General features: G+C 36.8%; 1 protein-coding gene across 3 annotated transcripts in view; it reads right to left on the reverse strand.

Moving 5' to 3' along the window:
- The window catches only part of LOC137251328 (inositol polyphosphate-4-phosphatase type I A), a 53,494-nt gene that overhangs the window by 9,254 nt on the left and 25,857 nt on the right, over positions 1–18,383 (reverse strand). For 2 of the 3 annotated variants that reach the window (XM_067785703.1, XM_067785705.1), the window contains exons 5-15: positions 15,843–16,162; positions 15,613–15,751; positions 15,202–15,296; positions 15,038–15,138; positions 10,529–10,698; positions 9,156–9,339; positions 8,452–8,752; positions 7,310–8,390; positions 981–1,174; positions 703–917; positions 55–621 (exon numbers count right to left, since the gene is read on the reverse strand). In XM_067785703.1, coding sequence (XP_067641804.1) covers positions 55–621; positions 703–917; positions 981–1,174; positions 7,310–8,390; positions 8,452–8,752; positions 9,156–9,339; positions 10,529–10,698; positions 15,038–15,138; positions 15,202–15,296; positions 15,613–15,751; positions 15,843–16,162 — 3,367 coding nt within the window. The remainder of the gene's footprint in view (positions 1–54; positions 622–702; positions 918–980; positions 1,175–7,309; positions 8,391–8,451; positions 8,753–9,155; positions 9,340–10,528; positions 10,699–15,037; positions 15,139–15,201; positions 15,297–15,612; positions 15,752–15,842; positions 16,163–18,383) is intronic. The other variant, XM_067785704.1, reaches the window with a different exon arrangement.

Genomic DNA, 18,383 nt, shown 5'->3' on the forward strand with positions numbered 1-18,383 from the left:
AAAAATGAAACACAATATTCTCAATTTTCCATACAGCAAAAAGTAACCTCCTACCTTCGCATTGTGCTTAATACATAAGGTACGCTTTTTGCGGGTAGATGAAACTCTTGCACCAGCACGCGACACTGCTCCAATGTCACCGACATACCTGTACGATCTTTGGCACTTTTACATGATGTGAAACGCAGACCCGACATCAGACGACATGCATCCTCTGCCAAATGCAAAATTTTTACATTTTTCGATACATTCGAACGCAACTGATCCTCCATGAATGTGAGTATATTAGCAAGTGCTTGTGTAGCTGGTGGATGTGGCTCATGTTTACTTGGCGAATCAGGTGTTACCAGTTGAAGTTTACGATATCGACTGTAGTATTGTTTCAAACGTATAAAATTATCTAAATTCGAACGATGTTGTTCGCGCGTTTGTCCCAAAGTTTCAGCTATCGTGGCCTTTTCATTTATACCGATATTAAAAAATACTGGTGTTAGCTTGAAGGTAAGCATCTCTTGTTTTGGCATAATTGTGTAAACATGCTCTGGCACTGGCAGTAATACATTTAGTGATTGTCTTGAACCGGTGATACGTGGTAGTGGAACTAAAGTGAGTGCATCGCTACTGTTAATGGAAATGTAAATGAGTTAGAAAAAAGTCAATGTAAGTTAATAAATATAAAAAAATTATGCTTTAGCCAATTACTTTTGTATACTACTGCGTATAAGCGTAAAATTTACTGCCGAAAGATCCTCAATGGCAATGCACATATCACCCCACATATCAGTCTCGTTGCCATACAGCGAAAGCAAGCCTTCAAAATAGGCCAATGGCCCCAAATCCTTGAGTATCTTAATAAAGTTTTCTGTTATATCAGTGCCCCATAATTTAACCATTAGTGCACTCACAAGAGCTGTCAACTGGGAGAAAGAATTAGGGAAATCAATAAAAATGTCCATTTTAATTTATCACACAGGACTTACTGCTTGTGAAAAGCACACATCTCTTCTATACATTATTTCTAAATTTGCACTATTTCGCTTCATATCCTGCTGTAGACGCTGCACCGAATGCATTAGGCGTGCTGTTTTTAGCAGGCCATCCATTGCATGGCGTAGTTTACGCATTGAAGGCCGCAGTTCGGATGCCCAGTCGGTAGTTAGTGACAAGTCGAGACCTAAAATTAAGTTTTGAAAATTTTAAGTAAAAACAAATAAGGAAGGCTAAGTTCGGGTGTAACCGAACATTACATACTCAGCTGAGAACTTTGGAGACAAAATAAGGGAAAATCACCATGTAGGAAAATGAACCTAGGGTAACCCTGGAAAGTGTTTGTACGACATGGTTATGAAATGGCAGGTATTAAAGAGTATTTTAAAAGGGAGTGGGCCATAGTTCTATAGGTGGACGCCTTTCGAGAATTCGCCATAAAGATGGACCAGGGGTGACTCTAGAATATGTTTGTACGATATGGGTATCAAATGAAAGGTGTTAGTGAGTATTTGAAAAGCGGTGGGCCTTAGTTCTATAGGTGGACGCCTTTTCGAGATATCGCCATAAATGTGGACCAGGGGTGAATCTATAATGTGTTTGAATGATAATGGGTATCAAATTAAAGGTATTTATGAGGGTTTTAAAAGGGAGTGGCCCTTAGTTGTATATGTGAAGGAGTTTCGGAGATATCGACCAAAATGTGGACCAGGGAGACCCAGAACATCATCTGTTGGATACCACTAATTTATTTATATATGTAATACCACGAACAGTACCTGCCATGATTCCAAGCGCTTTTGATTTCACCCTGCAGAACTTTTTCATTTGGTAATATGGTAGGTGTCGCATCCATTTTACAAAGTTTTTTCTAAGGTTATATCTTGAGTCAAAAAACCAATTCAATCATAATGTTTCATCTCTTTTTTCGTATTTGGAATTAGAAAAAGTGGGCGTGGTCATAGTCGGATTTCACCCATTTTTAATACCAAGATGAAGTGGGTTGAGATAAGTACGTGAATTAAGTTTAGTAAAGATATATCGATTTTTGCTCAGGTATCGTGTTAACGGCCGAGCGGAAGAACAGACGGTCGACTGTATATCAAAACTGGGCGTGGCTTCAAACAATTTCGCCCATTTTCACAGAAAACAGTTACCGTCATAGAAGCTATGTCCTTACCAAATTTCACAAGGATTGGTAAATTTTTGTTCGACTGATGGCATTAAAAGTATTCTAGACAAATTAAATGAAAAAGGGCGGAGCCACGCCCATTATGAAATTTTCTTTTATTTTTGTATTTTGTTGCACCATATCATTACTGGAGTTGAATGTTGACATAATTTACTTACATATATACTGTAAAGATATTCAATTTTTTGTTAAAATTTGACTTAACATTTTTTTTAAATAGTGGGCGTGGCGTGTTCGTCATCCGATTTTGCTAATTTTGAAAAAAAAAATTTTATTTAGCACATATATAGTAATAGGAGTAACGTTCCTGCCAAATTACAGCTTGCAAAACTTTTAAATTACCTTCTTTTAAAAGAGGGCGGTGCCACGCCCATTGTCCAAAATTTTACTAATTTTCTATTCTGCGTCATAAGGTCAACCTACCTACCAAGTTTCATCGCTTTATTCGGCTTTGGTAATGCATTATCGCACTTTTTCGGATTTTCGATATCGAAAAAGTGGGCGTGGTTATAGTCCGATTTCCTTCATTTTAAATACCGATTTGAGATGAGTGCCCAGGAACTTACATACCAAATTTCATTAAGATACCTCAAAATTTACTCAAGTTATCGTGTTTAGGGACAGACGGACGGACATGGCTAAATGAATTTCTTTTTTCGCCCTTTTTTGAACAAAATTAATATACTATGTGAGCTCTGCTCAGCTGAGTATAATAAAAGTTTTTGAAACATTTGAATTTCAATCAAAAACAGAACAAAACAACTTAACCTTGGCTGGTTCTGTTTTGCAAAATTGCAAGTCCTGTAAAACGATTGCATTTTTTCCTTCATTTTCTTCTCAAAAGAAGTAAAATTGTATTAAAATACTTGTAATTTTTGTGAAACGAGCCGCTGGTAGTGTTTCTCTTTTTAAACTAAATCTAGGGCTTTGAATACCCGCTACAGTCGCACAACAAAGAAAGCGTCACGGGAATGATCAACAGCATTATTCAAAGAGAAGAGAATGTACCCGCAAACGATCGAAAAGAAAGATCCAGCAACCAAATTACATACTTTCTTTGACGTGGTAGCGGACCCAACTAGAACATACCGACTAGAAAAGACTGCATGCCCAACAAGCAGCAAGCTCCTCATGGAACTTGGGGTGGGGAGGGAGGGAATGGCCTGAAGGTTTAATGTGGCCACATAAATCGTTCCCGAGATGGTCGGGCTAGCACCTTAATGGTGCTGTGGTACCGGGGCGTATCGGATCTGTATCCGGCAAAGGACCATTACATCGATAACACTCCCCAAAGCCTTCGGGGAGCAACCTTATCGCTACAACAACAACAACAGTACAAGTTCACCTAGTGCATTGGAATTCTCGAAAAATATACCGCCAGCGTGACAGTTACATAGGTCAAACAGTGTGTGATAATGGAAAGCTACCGACTATGGTCCTAATACCTATGATCCGCTGGAGATCAAAGAACAAAATTGGGTTACACTGTAATGACAGCCTTTGGTCGGGAAAAATAACAAGTCGCTCCGGTACATAGAGCCGGGTGCCTTGGGAAGCGATCGGTTCCTTGTAAACATTAGATGAAGATGATCTGCGGCTGTATATAGGTAGACGACTTAGTGCAGCAGCATTTGTTCAAACAGAGCAAAAGTAGCCAGGTTAAATTTCTCGAGTTCGGCCGTGAAAGACAAAAACTACAAGTTAAATAATTCTAATAATTATATTTACATTACAGTGTGTACGAGTCAAGATTTAATTTCAGTTACACGACGATGAAATTCGTGGATTGAACGAGCGTTGTCTTCGCCGCAATCTACTTTGCCGCCGTGGTGGTAGCGTGCTCCACCTCCCACACCGAGGGTTCTGGGTTCAGATCCCGGGCAAATTAACATCAAAAATTTAGATACAAGTTTTTTCAATTAGAAAAAAAAAAAATGTCTAATCGGGGTCGCCCTCGGAAGTGGTTTGGCAAACACTCAGAGTGTATTTCTGCCATGAACAACTTTTCAGTGAAAATTCATCTTCCTTGCAGATGCCGTTCGGAGTCGGCATAAAAGATGTAGGTTCCGTCCGCCCAATTTGTAGGAGCACGACACCAATTGGAAGAGAAGCTCGGCCTAAAATCTCTTCGGAGGTTATCGCGCCTTGCATTTATTTATTTATTTATAACCTAATTTGTGGGCAAAAGCTATATGATCTCGCCATACACCGAAAAGAGCTTACAGCACACTTTCTAGGTGCGCATACAGACCTGGCCGAGATGGAGACCATACGGGCAAGAGCGACATCAGATAGACACCTAGCAAAAAAAAACTCTACTGCTGTCAAGCGGGGAGTAGGATCTTTTGAGTGCTTCAAATCTGCGTAGTGGAATGAATCTACACAGCATATGAACTTATGCCACATCTGACGTAGATTATGAGGAACAGCATATCGCTGGCTTAGTTCTCAGCAGTGCTAAATCAGTTTAACCTGCTTTGTCCGGAGAGCAATGAAAAAAATCATGGACGAGATTAAATAAAATATCCAGCCATTACACTCGGGACTGATTCTGCTTTGTACCTGCAGAAATTCTGAGTGCATTCGACTCTGATGAGAATATGGGTTGGGTCTTCCTCGATATAGAGGTGGCGTCCGGCAACTCAACACGTACCCTTCAAGAGGTGGATCGAAACTCAACTTCACACAGGAGTAGCCGAAACTGTAATAGGAGGCGATAAGATATAACTGCGAATAACAAGAGGATGCTTGCCTTTTCTGTGGAGCTTAATGTTGAACTACCTCATAGGACGATTTTGATAATGCTACCATTAGTTTTGAAACGAGTTTTAAAATTTAATTTGGAGACAAATCAACTTAATAGGCATCAGTTCCAAAGCATTTCTCAGAGGGAAGTATTCGCGAACTGACATTGCGGGAAAGTCAAGCGTTCTCAAGCTCATGCTCTTCCTCAATCACATACGTATTCTATTCCATGCGATATCAAAAAAAAAAAAACCATATCGTCATAAAAAACTGATTTTGTGGAGTTGAATTTGCTTAAATGAAATGAAATAAGCTTTTATTCGAACATGGCCTCCCTGAACAAATATCTTAGATCGGGGTAAGACAGCAAAGCAATCTATGCAACCGCTATAAACAAATCCATGACTACTGGAATAGTACCAGACATGTGGAAAATTTCGACAATAGTACCAATTAGGAAAGTAAAAGATTCAATAATGGCAGAAGAACTAAGGCCGATAAATACATTGCCGAACATAGAAAAAATTTTGGAAATCGTAATAAAAAATCAACTGCTTAATTACTTAGAAAATAATAAAATCCTTACAAAGGAACAACCCGGTTTCCGAGAAAGGCACTCTTGCGAGACGGCGTAAAATTACGTCATATCTAGCTGGAAGGAAGAGCTGAGCCTAAAAAAACATATAGTAGCAGTTTTCATTGACCTGAAAAGAGCGTTCGAAACAATTGATAGGAATATAATGCTCGATAAACTACAAAAAATTGGTATTAGGGAAAATGAATTGCAGTGGTTTAGAAGCTTCTTATCAGACCGGAAACAAAGAACAACCATCGAGTCAGTAGTCTCATCCGAAGCACAAGTGGACATAAGTTTACCACAAGGGTCGGTATTAGCACCAATCCTGTTCAACATTTACATAAACGATATATCATCAGCACTGAAATATAGTAAAGTCAGGTTGTTTGCAGATGATGCGCTACTTGAAGTAAATGAAACGGACATTTCAATAGCAAGGAGCAAAATGCAAGAAGATTTGAACTTATCGTATAGATGGCTTTGCACTAATAAACTCAAGCTTAACGTTAACAAAACTAAGTTCATGGTTTTATCTAGGACGACCAATAGAGAATCACTTAATTTAGATCTAAAAATAATGAATACGAGCATTGAGGATGTCAAAATATTTAAGTACTTAGGGATCCTGATTGACAATAAACTGAGGTTTACAGATCATATTGATTATATTGTTGCCAAAATGGGCAAACAAATTTGATTTTGGAAGAGATCGTGTAAATTTATTAGTAAGAAATATAAGTTGAAAGTTTATAGATCCATCATAGAACCGCACTTCTTATATTGCCCTACAATATTCTTTATTGCCAATGAAACACAAGTAGATAGGTTACAAATTATGCAAAACAAAGCTATGAGATTTATATTGAAAGTGAGGTACGACACTTCCATAAAGAGTATGCTTGATGCACTAAACTGGCTGAGCGTGAAACAGTTGATATTTTACCATAGTATGAAATTTGTATTTTATATCAAGCATGGTAAATTACCAGCCTACCTAAGTGAAAAACTTGTTTATGTGAATGAAACCCATTCTTACATAATCAGGGAAAATAATAATTTTAGATTACCTCTTCTCAAAACAGAAATGGACTAGCAAAATATAGTTTACAAAGGCCTAAAATGTTTTAATGAACTACCTAATCATGTTAAAAATTGTGAAAACTTAAACACCTTCAAAAAAAGTTTATTAGAATATTGCAAAACCCTTCCAATAAGATAAAATATTTTGTATCTGTATTTCATGTTACTGATCCTTGAGCGTACACGGCAATCCAAATAGACACAGAGGAACCGAGGTCAAATACATATATCGCTCGCAATCAAATTAGGAAAGAATTCCTGAAAATATGGTCCCAGACAAACAGTTGGAGTGTTCATGTGAATCACGTATATTCCTACAACAATGATATATTATAATTAATTTTGTTTACATAAAAGCTGGTACAGGGAGGATTGGAAACCGTCCGATAAGAGTGGCTCATTCTGCTGAGCTGCCAGCCTTTGGGTTGACCGGAATCAAATGCATTCCAACAGCATAAATAATAAAAATATGTAATCATACGTCTTGGAATAGGGCAGGATTGAGAACACGTCCTTCCAACCTCCCAATGATATGACTCCAAGACTCGCCCGTTGGGACCACCAGTTCCCGTGCTGATCGGAATCTCATGCATTCCGACACCCCAAACGCTAGAAATCCTATTATTATTAAAATGTATTTATAATTTGTAATAATCTAAGTTTTAGGCTTAGAACGCCGTAATAATAAATAAATAATAATAATAATTTCTTTTACGCTTAATACGTACCATCCGTGAATTTGTTCCCCTTTTTTGGCACCATGATACACTCTGTATCTTTCGTCGAGTGTTGGTGTTCTTCTCTCCCATGTTGCTGCAGCGCGTTCACATCCTGTGTAAGATCTAAATTCAGTCCATTTCCATTACTAATTACATTTGCTTCCTCACTTTGTGCATCTATTTTGTCAAACGCAGCGAATTCCGCAGCCTTACTTTGACTAGCAACTAGATCTGGCGGCATTGGCGAATGCGTAAATCCAGCACGTTTCATATGCGTTTTTGGATGACGCAAACGTATTGCTGGGCTACCACAACGTCCACATAAAAACTTTATTTTACTTACTAAACACATTACGCTTGCTTCAATATTTAATTGCGTTAAATCGAGCGGTTCTGGTTCCTCAGTAGGACGATAATAATTCGCCGAAGGGGACGTGCTCATAATTTGCGTATCAAGAAAGCTGCCTTGTTGTAATAAATTAGTAGTACTGGTCAAATTATAATCCATATCCAATTCAGCATCTATGTGCGTATAAGAGTGAGTACTTGTGTGTGGTGTTTGTCGAAATGTACGCTGCCTATTGTCCATTGGATAAGCAGTTTTTTCAAAGTCGACATCATCCAAATCGATTAAATGCAGTGTTGAGTTATCATTTTTGTTGTCAGTATACAAATTGTCTGTTGGACTATAGCACGTTTCATTAAATCCAATATCAGAAGTAGGATCATTTAAATGCACAGGTAAGGATTGGAATGTTGCTTCTGCTACTGTTTCATCATATTCATCTGCATCAACTGCATGACTACTTGCAGTTGCAGCACGTTCACGTAATTGTTCGTTGTATGATTTTACGGTACGATGCAATGCATGTATGGCGTTTATATCCATTGTTGATGGTGATGGTCGTAAACAAAGACTATTGGAGCGGACAAGTGGACGACCCATACAACCTGTAAATCCCGCAGCAGTTTTTGTGCGTGGCCAAAGATCTGGTGGTGCAACGATGGGTGTAGCAAAATCTTCTAGTTCGGGTGATTTTAAATCCAAAGCGCAAAGTTGTTGTGTGATTTTACGAAATGGTGACATAGGCTGTGAGTAAAAACAAGTTTCAATTCAAATTCAGAATGTCTTTATCTATAAAATTTTGTACCATCAGCATATTATCTGGCTCCTCAATAATGCGATGTTGTTCAACAAATGCAAAAGCCTCTTCCACTAGCGTTGGCTCCCAAATATTTAACAAAGTTTTGGTTTTTGTAATCATTTCGCTACATAACGGCAACATACCTTTGGGATTTTTACTTTTAGCGAGCGCAAGTAGTTGTGACATTATTTCGACAATATCTCTACGCAATTGCTTGATTGCTTGGACAGCATCATTGGCCGCTTGTACTTTGCATGCGTTGCCTTGTTCGAATTTCGTTGGTGAATCTTTGCTTTCCTGCAAAAGTCTAATAAGAAAATGCAAATAAAATTTTATTTTATATTTTCAGTTAGGAAACGCTACTTCAATTATTATACAAATAAAAATAACTATTACTCTTGCTATGCTGTTTTCAATTAGCATACACTTTGTCGAGATTTATATCATTTATGTATTCGATCGAAACATTTTTTTAAATTAATAAAATTGCAGTCTCTGTATTGGTCTAAAATTAATTAAAAAAAAAATTGAGCTGGGAGCATAAAACCAATTTCCCTGTTTTTCGAAATTCCCACCAAATTTTATGTAGGTATGGGCTCTCGAGTTTCGAAATCGACCTTTTTAAGTTATTGCATTTGAAAACCTTTTTTTTTTGTTTTTTATTTGAATGCTATATACTTTTTTTCTTCTTAAGTGTGTAATATATTTACTTTATTAGCCCTCCAGTGCGTCCTTTGGCTACGTGGCGCGTAAATGCACCAACCGTTATAATATCGAGCACTCCAGACCGATTCAGTGTGTCGTTTTGTGCCCACATCCGCTGCAAGTGCAAATTGACTGGCACAAATTCGAGTGATTCATCTGTCTTTATGGAAGACCGTTTGAAATATGGTCCTAAAAATTAAGAAAAAATATAATATTAACAACGTCAAACATACATATATATACATTTTTTCCTAACTCATGCCAAAATCATTAATTTCATTTTATTAAAAAACACATTTTTAATGAACCGAAAGTAGTCCTAAGAAGATCCTGAAAACAATTTTCATCCCAAAATTGTCCTGAAATCATTCCGAAATGATACTTTTATGTTCCTTAAATGGTCTTAATTATCTCGAAAATTATTTGGCAGCCCCGAAATTGTCCTGAAACTATCTTAACAAATCCAGAGTTGATCCCTATCCTGAAAGAGTCACGAAGCGTCGTAAAAAAAAAACCAAAAATAAACAGGAAACATCCCAAAATGCTCCCGCGACTGCCCCGAAATGATTCGAAAATGGCCACAAAGTAGGAAGTTATCTCGAAAGCTCTGAAATGTTTGTTATAAATTATTTCCGAATAAACGCAGAGTAGAGCGAAATAGTATATTCCCTCAGTTTACCGAAGAAGGAGGCGCAGTTGGTGAAAAATCGAGAGGAAGTGGAAGATGAGAGGGGAGAAAAGTGAACGCAAGATACTTAGATATATTGTGGCGAATGTTGACATCACTAGGCTGTTAGTAAATAATCACGCAACAACAAAAACAAGCCACACTTGTGTATATGAATAAATCAGTCATCATTTACACACATACATACAAGGCAACGAAGAGATATTTCACACACACACATGTGGTCATCAGCCGAAGTAGTTACACACACATAAACACACATACACACGCATATGACTATGCGAGAGACATGGATTACAGATCTACATGTATATAGCTGTTAACCAAGCAGGAGATACAATTGTTCTGGAGCACATTTTCGCGAAATCACTGGACCTTAGGAGAAATGGATGAAAGAGAAACCGAGAGTATAAAAGCAGCGCAAGCTGAGTAATAACTAATCAGTTTTGATTTAAACACGCTATTGTTTGTGAAGTATTATTGTGAAGTACTATTCCCAAAGTAATCTAAATAAAGACTAGTTGCATACTGAATACTGTTGTGATTTATTCAACAGTTTAGCGATTCGAACGTTAGCAGCAGGTTTCAAATAAGCGGAATTTCCCCAGAATTCTTTACAATATTTTATAATTATGCGTAAATACAAGTTCTAGGTCTGCTGCTTCTTTATATAAAATAATATAAAATCACCTTCTTCCTTTATAAGTTGTTGCAGATTTTGTTTTGCCTGTGAATAATCTTTCAGCAATTTAAGATGTTTATCAAGCAAATCCATTTGACGCCTTCGCCATTCTCCGCCCAATTCTCCCATGCCTGAGATTTCTTGTAATAACTCCTTTTCACGTAATATCCATATAGACCTTCGAATAAAGAAATTAGTTATTGTAATGAGGAAATAAAAAAGTAGAGTCTTCTACATTAATTACTTATATAAGGTCTACACGTTTTCCAATTGGATTTTAAAAAAGTTAAATTGTATTGTAAAATAGAGTTAAAAAATTAAAAAAAAACCATTGTACAAGCGATAGAAGTTAAACTCTTTAGGAATAATATATCACATATATTTTGAGATTGAGAAATAAAACCCAATCAAATTCAAAGCTCTACCAGCCACTGACTAGGACTGGGGCTGAGACTCGCAGTGGGACTGGGACTCGGAATAGGACTGGAACCAAATACATACCACCCTCTGGGACTGGCAATAAGGGATGAAGAAGAATGAGAAGAACTTGAGAGAAGGGAAAAGAGGGAAGGAGAAGGAGACTGAGAAAGAGATATAGTGAGACGAAATAGAGATAGATGAATCGAAAAAGACGGAGGGAGGAGTCAATAAAAGGATTAAGAAAAATATAAGAGGGGGGAGGCAGAGTTAGACGGAACACGCTTATTAAGATGTATACAGATAGACCAAATTTAGGGCAGAGCAACGTCTGCTGGGTCTGCTAGTTTATTCATATATGTAACTAGCAGAGTACCCGACGTCGTTCGGGTATAAATAAAAGCAGTACTATATAGACTAATATATTAGACTAATCCCAATCCCCATTTGTATGGGAGATGCCACGCCCCTTTTCGCTATCCCCAATTTTTTCCGAGGGGGTAGGGATTAATCTTATGTACCTCCTTACCTAATTTCAGTCGCCTAGCTTTAATACTTTCAGATATATTGACAACGAAAAATTCCAGTTGTATGGGAGGTGCCACGCCCCCTTTTTCGTTATACCCAGTTTTTCTGGAGGGGTAGGGATTGGTCTCATAAAACCATCACCTAATTTCAGTCGTCTAGCCTTTATACTTTCAGATATATTGACTACGAAAAATTCCAGTTGTATGGGAGATGCCACGCCCCTTGTCGAAAACTTTTTTTATATAGCCCACCATAGATTGACGCACTCAGGGCATGTCATGGCAAAATTTCGTTCGATTCCATTCTGCGGTTTAGGCTGCAAGTCCAAACATACATGCAGACATACTTTCACAAATATATGGTAAGATACCACGAACAGTATTCCTGCCATGATTCCAAGGGCTTTTGATTTCGCCCTTCAGAACTTTTTCATTTTATTCTACTTAATATGGTAGGTGTTACACCCATTTTACAAAGTTTATTCTTAAGTTATATTTTGCATCAAAAAACCAACCTAATCACCATGTTTCAACCCTTTTTTTCGTATTTGGTATAGAATTATGTCATTTTTTTCATTTTTCGAAATTTTCGATATCAAAAAAGTGGGTGTGGTCATAGTCGGATTCGCCCATTTTTAATACCAAGATAAAGTGAGTTCAGATAAGTACGTGAACTAAGTTTAATAAAGATATATCGATTTTTGCTCAAGTTATCGTATTAACGGCCGAGCGGAAGGACAGGCGGTCGACTGTGTATAAAAATGGTCGTGGGTTCAACCGATTTCGCCCATTTTCACAGAAAACAGTTATAGTCATAAAAACTATGCCCGTACCAAATTTCAGAGGATTGATACATTTTTGTTCGAATTATGGCATTAAAAGTATTCTAGACAAATTAAATGAAAAAGGTCGAAGCCACGCCCATTTTGAAATTTTCTTTTATTTTTGTATTTTGTTGCGCCATAGCTTTACTGGAGTTGAATGTTGACATAATTTACTTATATACTGTAAAGATATTCAATTTTTTTTTTAAATCTGACTTAATTTTTTTTTTTAAGTGGGCGTGTTAGTCATCCGATTTTGCTAATTTTTACTCAGAACACATATAGTAATAGGAGTAACGTTCTTGCTAAATTTCATCATAATATCTTCAACGACTGCCAAATTACAGCTTGCAAAACTTTTAAATTACCTTCTTTTAAAAGTATTATAATTATAAGTATAAATTTACTAATTTTCCATTTTGCGTCATAAGGTCAACCCACCTACCAAGTTTCATCGCTTTATCCGTCTTTGGTAATGAATTATCGCAATTTTTCAGTTTTTCGAAAATTTTTGATATCGTTATATGGTTATAGTCCGATTTCCTTCATTTTAAATAGCGATCTGAGATGAGTGCCCAGGAAATCACATACCAAATTTTATTAAGATACCTCAAAATTTACTCAAGCGATCGTGTTTACGGGCGGACGGACGGCAATGGCTAAATGAATTTCTTTTTTCCCCCAGATCATTTTGATATATAGAAGTCTATATCTATCTCGATTAGTTTATGCCGTTACGGGGTATCGTTATGCGAACAAAATTATTATACTCTGTGAGCTCTGCTCAGCTGAGTATAAAAATAACTTGCCACTGTGCAACTGGGCCTAAGAAGTTCAATGAGCGTAGCATGGATTTTCGAAAACGGCAAGTGAATTTATAAAAACGTTAAATATAAATACACTTTTTTTCGCGCAATATAAAATTTAAAAATCAATCTCAGAACCATGACCCAATAAAACCAGGTGAAGTCAGCAGTACAACAAAAATTTTACGGCCCTCAAAATCCGGTCATGAATTTTAAAGTAGTAGGGAGCGAAAACGATTGGTACTATTTTGCTAGTTTTTTACTACCTTAGTAATGTAACGTGCGGAGAAGAGCCCAAATCGATATATTTCCACATTGGAAACGGGGACATGAAAAGAAAGGAGTAGAGAAAACAGAGGAAATGGAAAGAAAAAATTGAGGAAGTTGGAGGAAAGTTGGAAAAGTAAAGAGAACAAGAGGGGGATGGAGAGTGAGAGTAAATGTAAGAATAAGGGCAAAGATTTGAGTAGTAAAGTAGTAAAAAGAGGTTGACTCAAATATTCAGAATGAGGTTTAGATTGAAAGAGTTTGATTTGGATAAGGGCAAGAGCGGGAAGAGTTAAAGGTAAAAGCGGGAAGATTTACGGAAGAATGAAAGGGATAGGGAATTTAAATGAGCAGCTTAAGGTAAACTAGAAAATGCATAGCCACTCCATTTTGTAATATTGACTTCATCTATCTGGTTTATTGCATCATGCTCAGAACAAAAGAAAATAAAAAACTAAAAAAAAATTTTATAAATGTGAGGCGCGATAACCTCCGAAGAGATTTTAGGCTGAGCTTCGCCTCCAATTTGCGTCGTTCTCCTTTTAATTTTTCCCTACAAATTGGCGGGACGGGACCTACTTGTTTTATGCCGACTCCGAACGGCATCTGCATGGTAGATGAGTTTTCACTGAAATCTGCCGAGGGGCGACCCCGCCTAGAAACATTTTCTTCTAATTAAAAAAACCTGTTTCAAAAATTTTGATGTTGTTTTGCCCGGGGAGTGAACCCAGGATCTTCGGCGGAGCACGCTACCATCACACCACGGCGGCCACCAAAAAATAAACAAAGTAAAATGTTCAAATTTGTTTTTGTTTGAGAAAAAAGTAAATATTGTGGCGAATGTTGACATCACTAGACTGTTAGTAAATATCACGCAACACATTAAAGCAAGCCACACTTGTGTACATGAACACTTCAATCATCATTTACACACATACATGGAAGGCGACGAGAAGTACATGCACACACATAACCAGCAGCTCGAAGTGAAGACATATCTCACACACACATGTAATCATCAGCCGAAGTTTTACTCACACATACACACGCATATAACTATTTACCAAGCAGAAGATACAAGAGTTCTAGAAGGTTAAATGACTAGACCTTTGGAGAACTATGCGGACGAGGCAACAGATAGTATAAAAGCAGCGCAAGCTGAGTAATAAAAGTTGATTTAAATACGCTATTGTGAAGTGAAGTATAATTGTGAAGTATAATTGTACTACTCTCAAAGTAGTCTAATATACACCATTGGCAAAACTAAATATTGGAGTTATTTATTCGACAGTTCAGCGATACGAACGTTAGCAAAAGGTGCGTAATAACCAGCATTTCCCTAAATTCGTTACAATATATATGTTACCAATTGGGATATTTGAAAATTTTTCCTTTGCGGAAAAACGTCAACAATTTCAGAAACGATTACACCTTGTAAGTGTTTTTATCATGCATTGATCATTTCTAAAAAACGCTCATTTCATTTTCATAAAGGAAATAAAAATCATTGAGTCTCATGCATAAAAATAGAGCTTAGACTCTAGTTTTTTTTTAGCAAAAAGTGGGTATTTGGTTTCTGTAAGAACAAGCATACATCTTTTAACTTAAAGTCGAAGCAAAGGCTCAATTTTTATGCATAAGATCCACGCTAAGCTACGCTCTTTGATTTTACTTACAGTAATTGTTGAGGTATTGTAAAGCTATACTTGCTCTCAAGTAGCGTTTCATGAACACTTATATCGCCACCCATACTCGAATGTAAACGATATGTATGAATCTGGAAGATTTAATTAAATTTAGTATTAAAAAAAGTTTATAATAAAAAGTAAAAAAAACCTACCAAAGGATTTGCCAATACAACTTGTAAAAGGCCTTGAAATGGTACAAATAATTTCACACCCAATTTGGGTGGTAAAGATTGTGAGCGCCGATGACCTAGAAAAAAGCAATATGCAAATTAGATTTGAAATAGAAAACAGCATAAGTCAAATAATTATGTAAGCTAAGAGTGCTTTTAAATTCTCTTCCGTTTAGCAGTCGCTGAGTAAGCATGGTAGCAACATCGAAAGAGGCTATAGTTTATTTGCGCATTTCAAGAAACCAATTTGGTTTTAATTTTTTCTTGAGCCACTCTTTTAAATCCGGACAAAATCATAAAAAACGGAGAGCATATTCTACATTACTCTCTAACATGGCGTGTGTCGAGTACTTGGTAAGGGAGAGTCTTCATTATAAATACAAAGTTATTTACCTTTTCTCTGCTCCTCAAACACTTGCGTTGTGGAACGTGGCGGTGATTTACGATCAGTGTCGGGCGCCCATGACGCAATTGTTATGAAACCAGCTTCGCCATCGAATGCGCGCAATGGAATACGAAACCGTGTAGCATCCTTCAAGAAGTGAATTTTCAAATTACATTGTTATTTGTACATAAATCATTAAAATAATATTTACTTGATCAAATTTCAAGCGCACACTTACTTGTATAACACCTAATGCCACCTCAGCATACGCTAACGGCACAGCTGTGTGCGATAATCGTTCCCGCACATCGTAAACAGTAAAACGCAGTAATGTGTCCGCTGAAAAACCATCACTACGCCTAAATTGAATGGTGCACAAAAATTGGGGATTTGCGGAGCGTTCAAAAATTTCGGTGCATGCAAAATCGCGCCACAACAGAGTATCACCAGATGTCAGCGACGAACAAACGACGCGTGTGTTGGGAAATCGTCCGTTATCGCCACACGGCAAACTATCACAGGATAAGGCAGACTCACAAATTGGTATCTCAGCGAGGTCTGATGAGAGTAATGAGCACGAGGCGTAATAAGAGATTGAAAAAAGAGAGTTGGAGAGAGACAAAGAGAGAACGTAATGGAAAGTTTAAAAAGGGGATATTTGAAGTTCAGGTCAAAATATAAAGTGATAATTGTGAAAATTTATATTTTAATAATAAAAATGGTAATTGTTTAAAATGAAGTTAATAAAATACAAATTGATTTCTTTAATTTGGTGTTTATTTTACTTGTAAAAAATTTTATTACAAAGCAAATAAACAAAAACAAAAGTTTTTATAATGGAATTAAGTTAAGAAGAATGCATGCATTGGTACGTTATTATTTAAGACCTGTGCTAAATGGTACCAAATTTTGTAGAGAAAATCCGATGGGAACTACATACCATACAAATAGCTGACTGTTGTTATGCTATCACGAAGACTGAATTTTACGTCCTTACATCACACGGGTGTACCTTGTATACAATTTTAACCCTGAAGATGGTTACCGTGGTGTAACTTATCAAAATATATGGGATAAAAATCTATTGCCTTTTATTTGCACAGTTCATATTTCCAGACAACGTAACAATTAGCAAACATATGTATACATCACCGATCCAACAAAAGTGTAAATATGAAGGGCGAAGAGCATCATGAAAACTAAAGTTTACGGCACAACCCTAAGGTGAAGTATTTTTGCAAACTTGAAACGGAAAATCATTTTTGACGGCTCATCTTATGAACCATTTGTTTTTGCATTTTAAGCATATATTTTTATAAAAGAATACATGGCAGGAGAGACCTTTAGGAATTTGACAACAACAAGGCTAAGGAGATGAACTTCAAGTGCTACTAAAGAATTCTGGTTACAGCTTAAAACGCTGGTAAGTGGAAAGCCCCAAAAAATATCGTTAACAAAATGGATCGAATGCCCTAATTGTGTTTGAAAGGTTAACTGCTCAGCCGAAAACAAGTCGAGCGTATTAAATACCTTCACTATAACAACATCTAAGTTACTACACACCACACTACTTTGCTACCGTTTGGCACATGCCCTTACTTAAAGCTATTCTGGAAGTATGCACATATGTATACCACAACCAAGTTAATGGAACATTTAGATGCTGTAATAACTGCAAGGCTGTAGCTCTAACTATAATACTTATTCTCTAAATCATGAAATGGAAAATGTTTTTATAATATTGGAGAATGCAAAAATTCCTGTTTTTTTTTTTTTTTTGCAAATGCTGTTCGGAGTCGGCATAAGACTGTAAAGGCGGAGTTGGTTTGACACTTTAACAGCTCCTTAAGATAACAATGAAACACCTTGTCGCTTGATTCGTTTTGAAGCCGTTTATGTAACCTGCCTTTGTGTAAGATATATTCTACGCTTCGCTCCGCTTTTAAATTTTTACAGCGCATAAGTTAACATCATCGCACCTTTTTGCTTCGCCTTAGGCGCACTTGCAGAACGGCAAGTTATCTTTTTAACTCAGAATTATCCTGACATGAGGGGTTAAACTCATACATTTTTGCCGAACGTTTTGAATTTACCCTGCCATAAAAAGAAAACTTGCCATTCTGCAAGTGGCCCTTAATGTTCAATGTTTAACTGAGCTATCAATGGGAAGAGCAAGGCAAAGCGTTCCATGTATTTCCGGCGTAAGTCGGCCAGAAAAAACAAAAGTAGCATACGCCAAAATTGAATTTCATCAAATTTTACTGATTGCTGGCATCTCACTACAAATTCAATTTAGGCCTGGTTTTCAGTGCGAGTTTGAACTACACTTAAAGTTGACTAGCGTTTTACATTGCCACGTTGGCCGTTAACATAACATTTTACTGCTCATTTCAGTTCACAAGGCCAAGATTGCAGGGTTAAACTGTAGTCAGCTTTAACTGTCGTTCAAACCCGCGTTAAGAAGCCAAACCTTAGTATACTAAATATACTTATTTGCCATGTTTTAAGTGAACTTGAAGTTCTACAGCTGAATATACACTTTTGGTTCAAAATTAAAGCAAATAACGATTGACAGGCAAACATTTGTCAAATATTTTTATTTAATGCATTGCGAGTATTAAACTACATTTTTAAACCAGGTACTGTTGTTTGTACAAGTTTTTACCAACTAACAAAAATATTTTTATGTATTTAATCTATTGGGGGATTTCCTTGTGGTTTTTCTAAACCATATATGCAATACTCCTAGTACAATATTCTCGCAATTAATTTCGAATTC

This window comes from Eurosta solidaginis, chromosome 4, assembly GCF_040869045.1.
Source record: "Eurosta solidaginis isolate ZX-2024a chromosome 4, ASM4086904v1, whole genome shotgun sequence".
Lineage (NCBI taxonomy): Eukaryota > Metazoa > Arthropoda > Insecta > Diptera > Tephritidae > Eurosta > Eurosta solidaginis.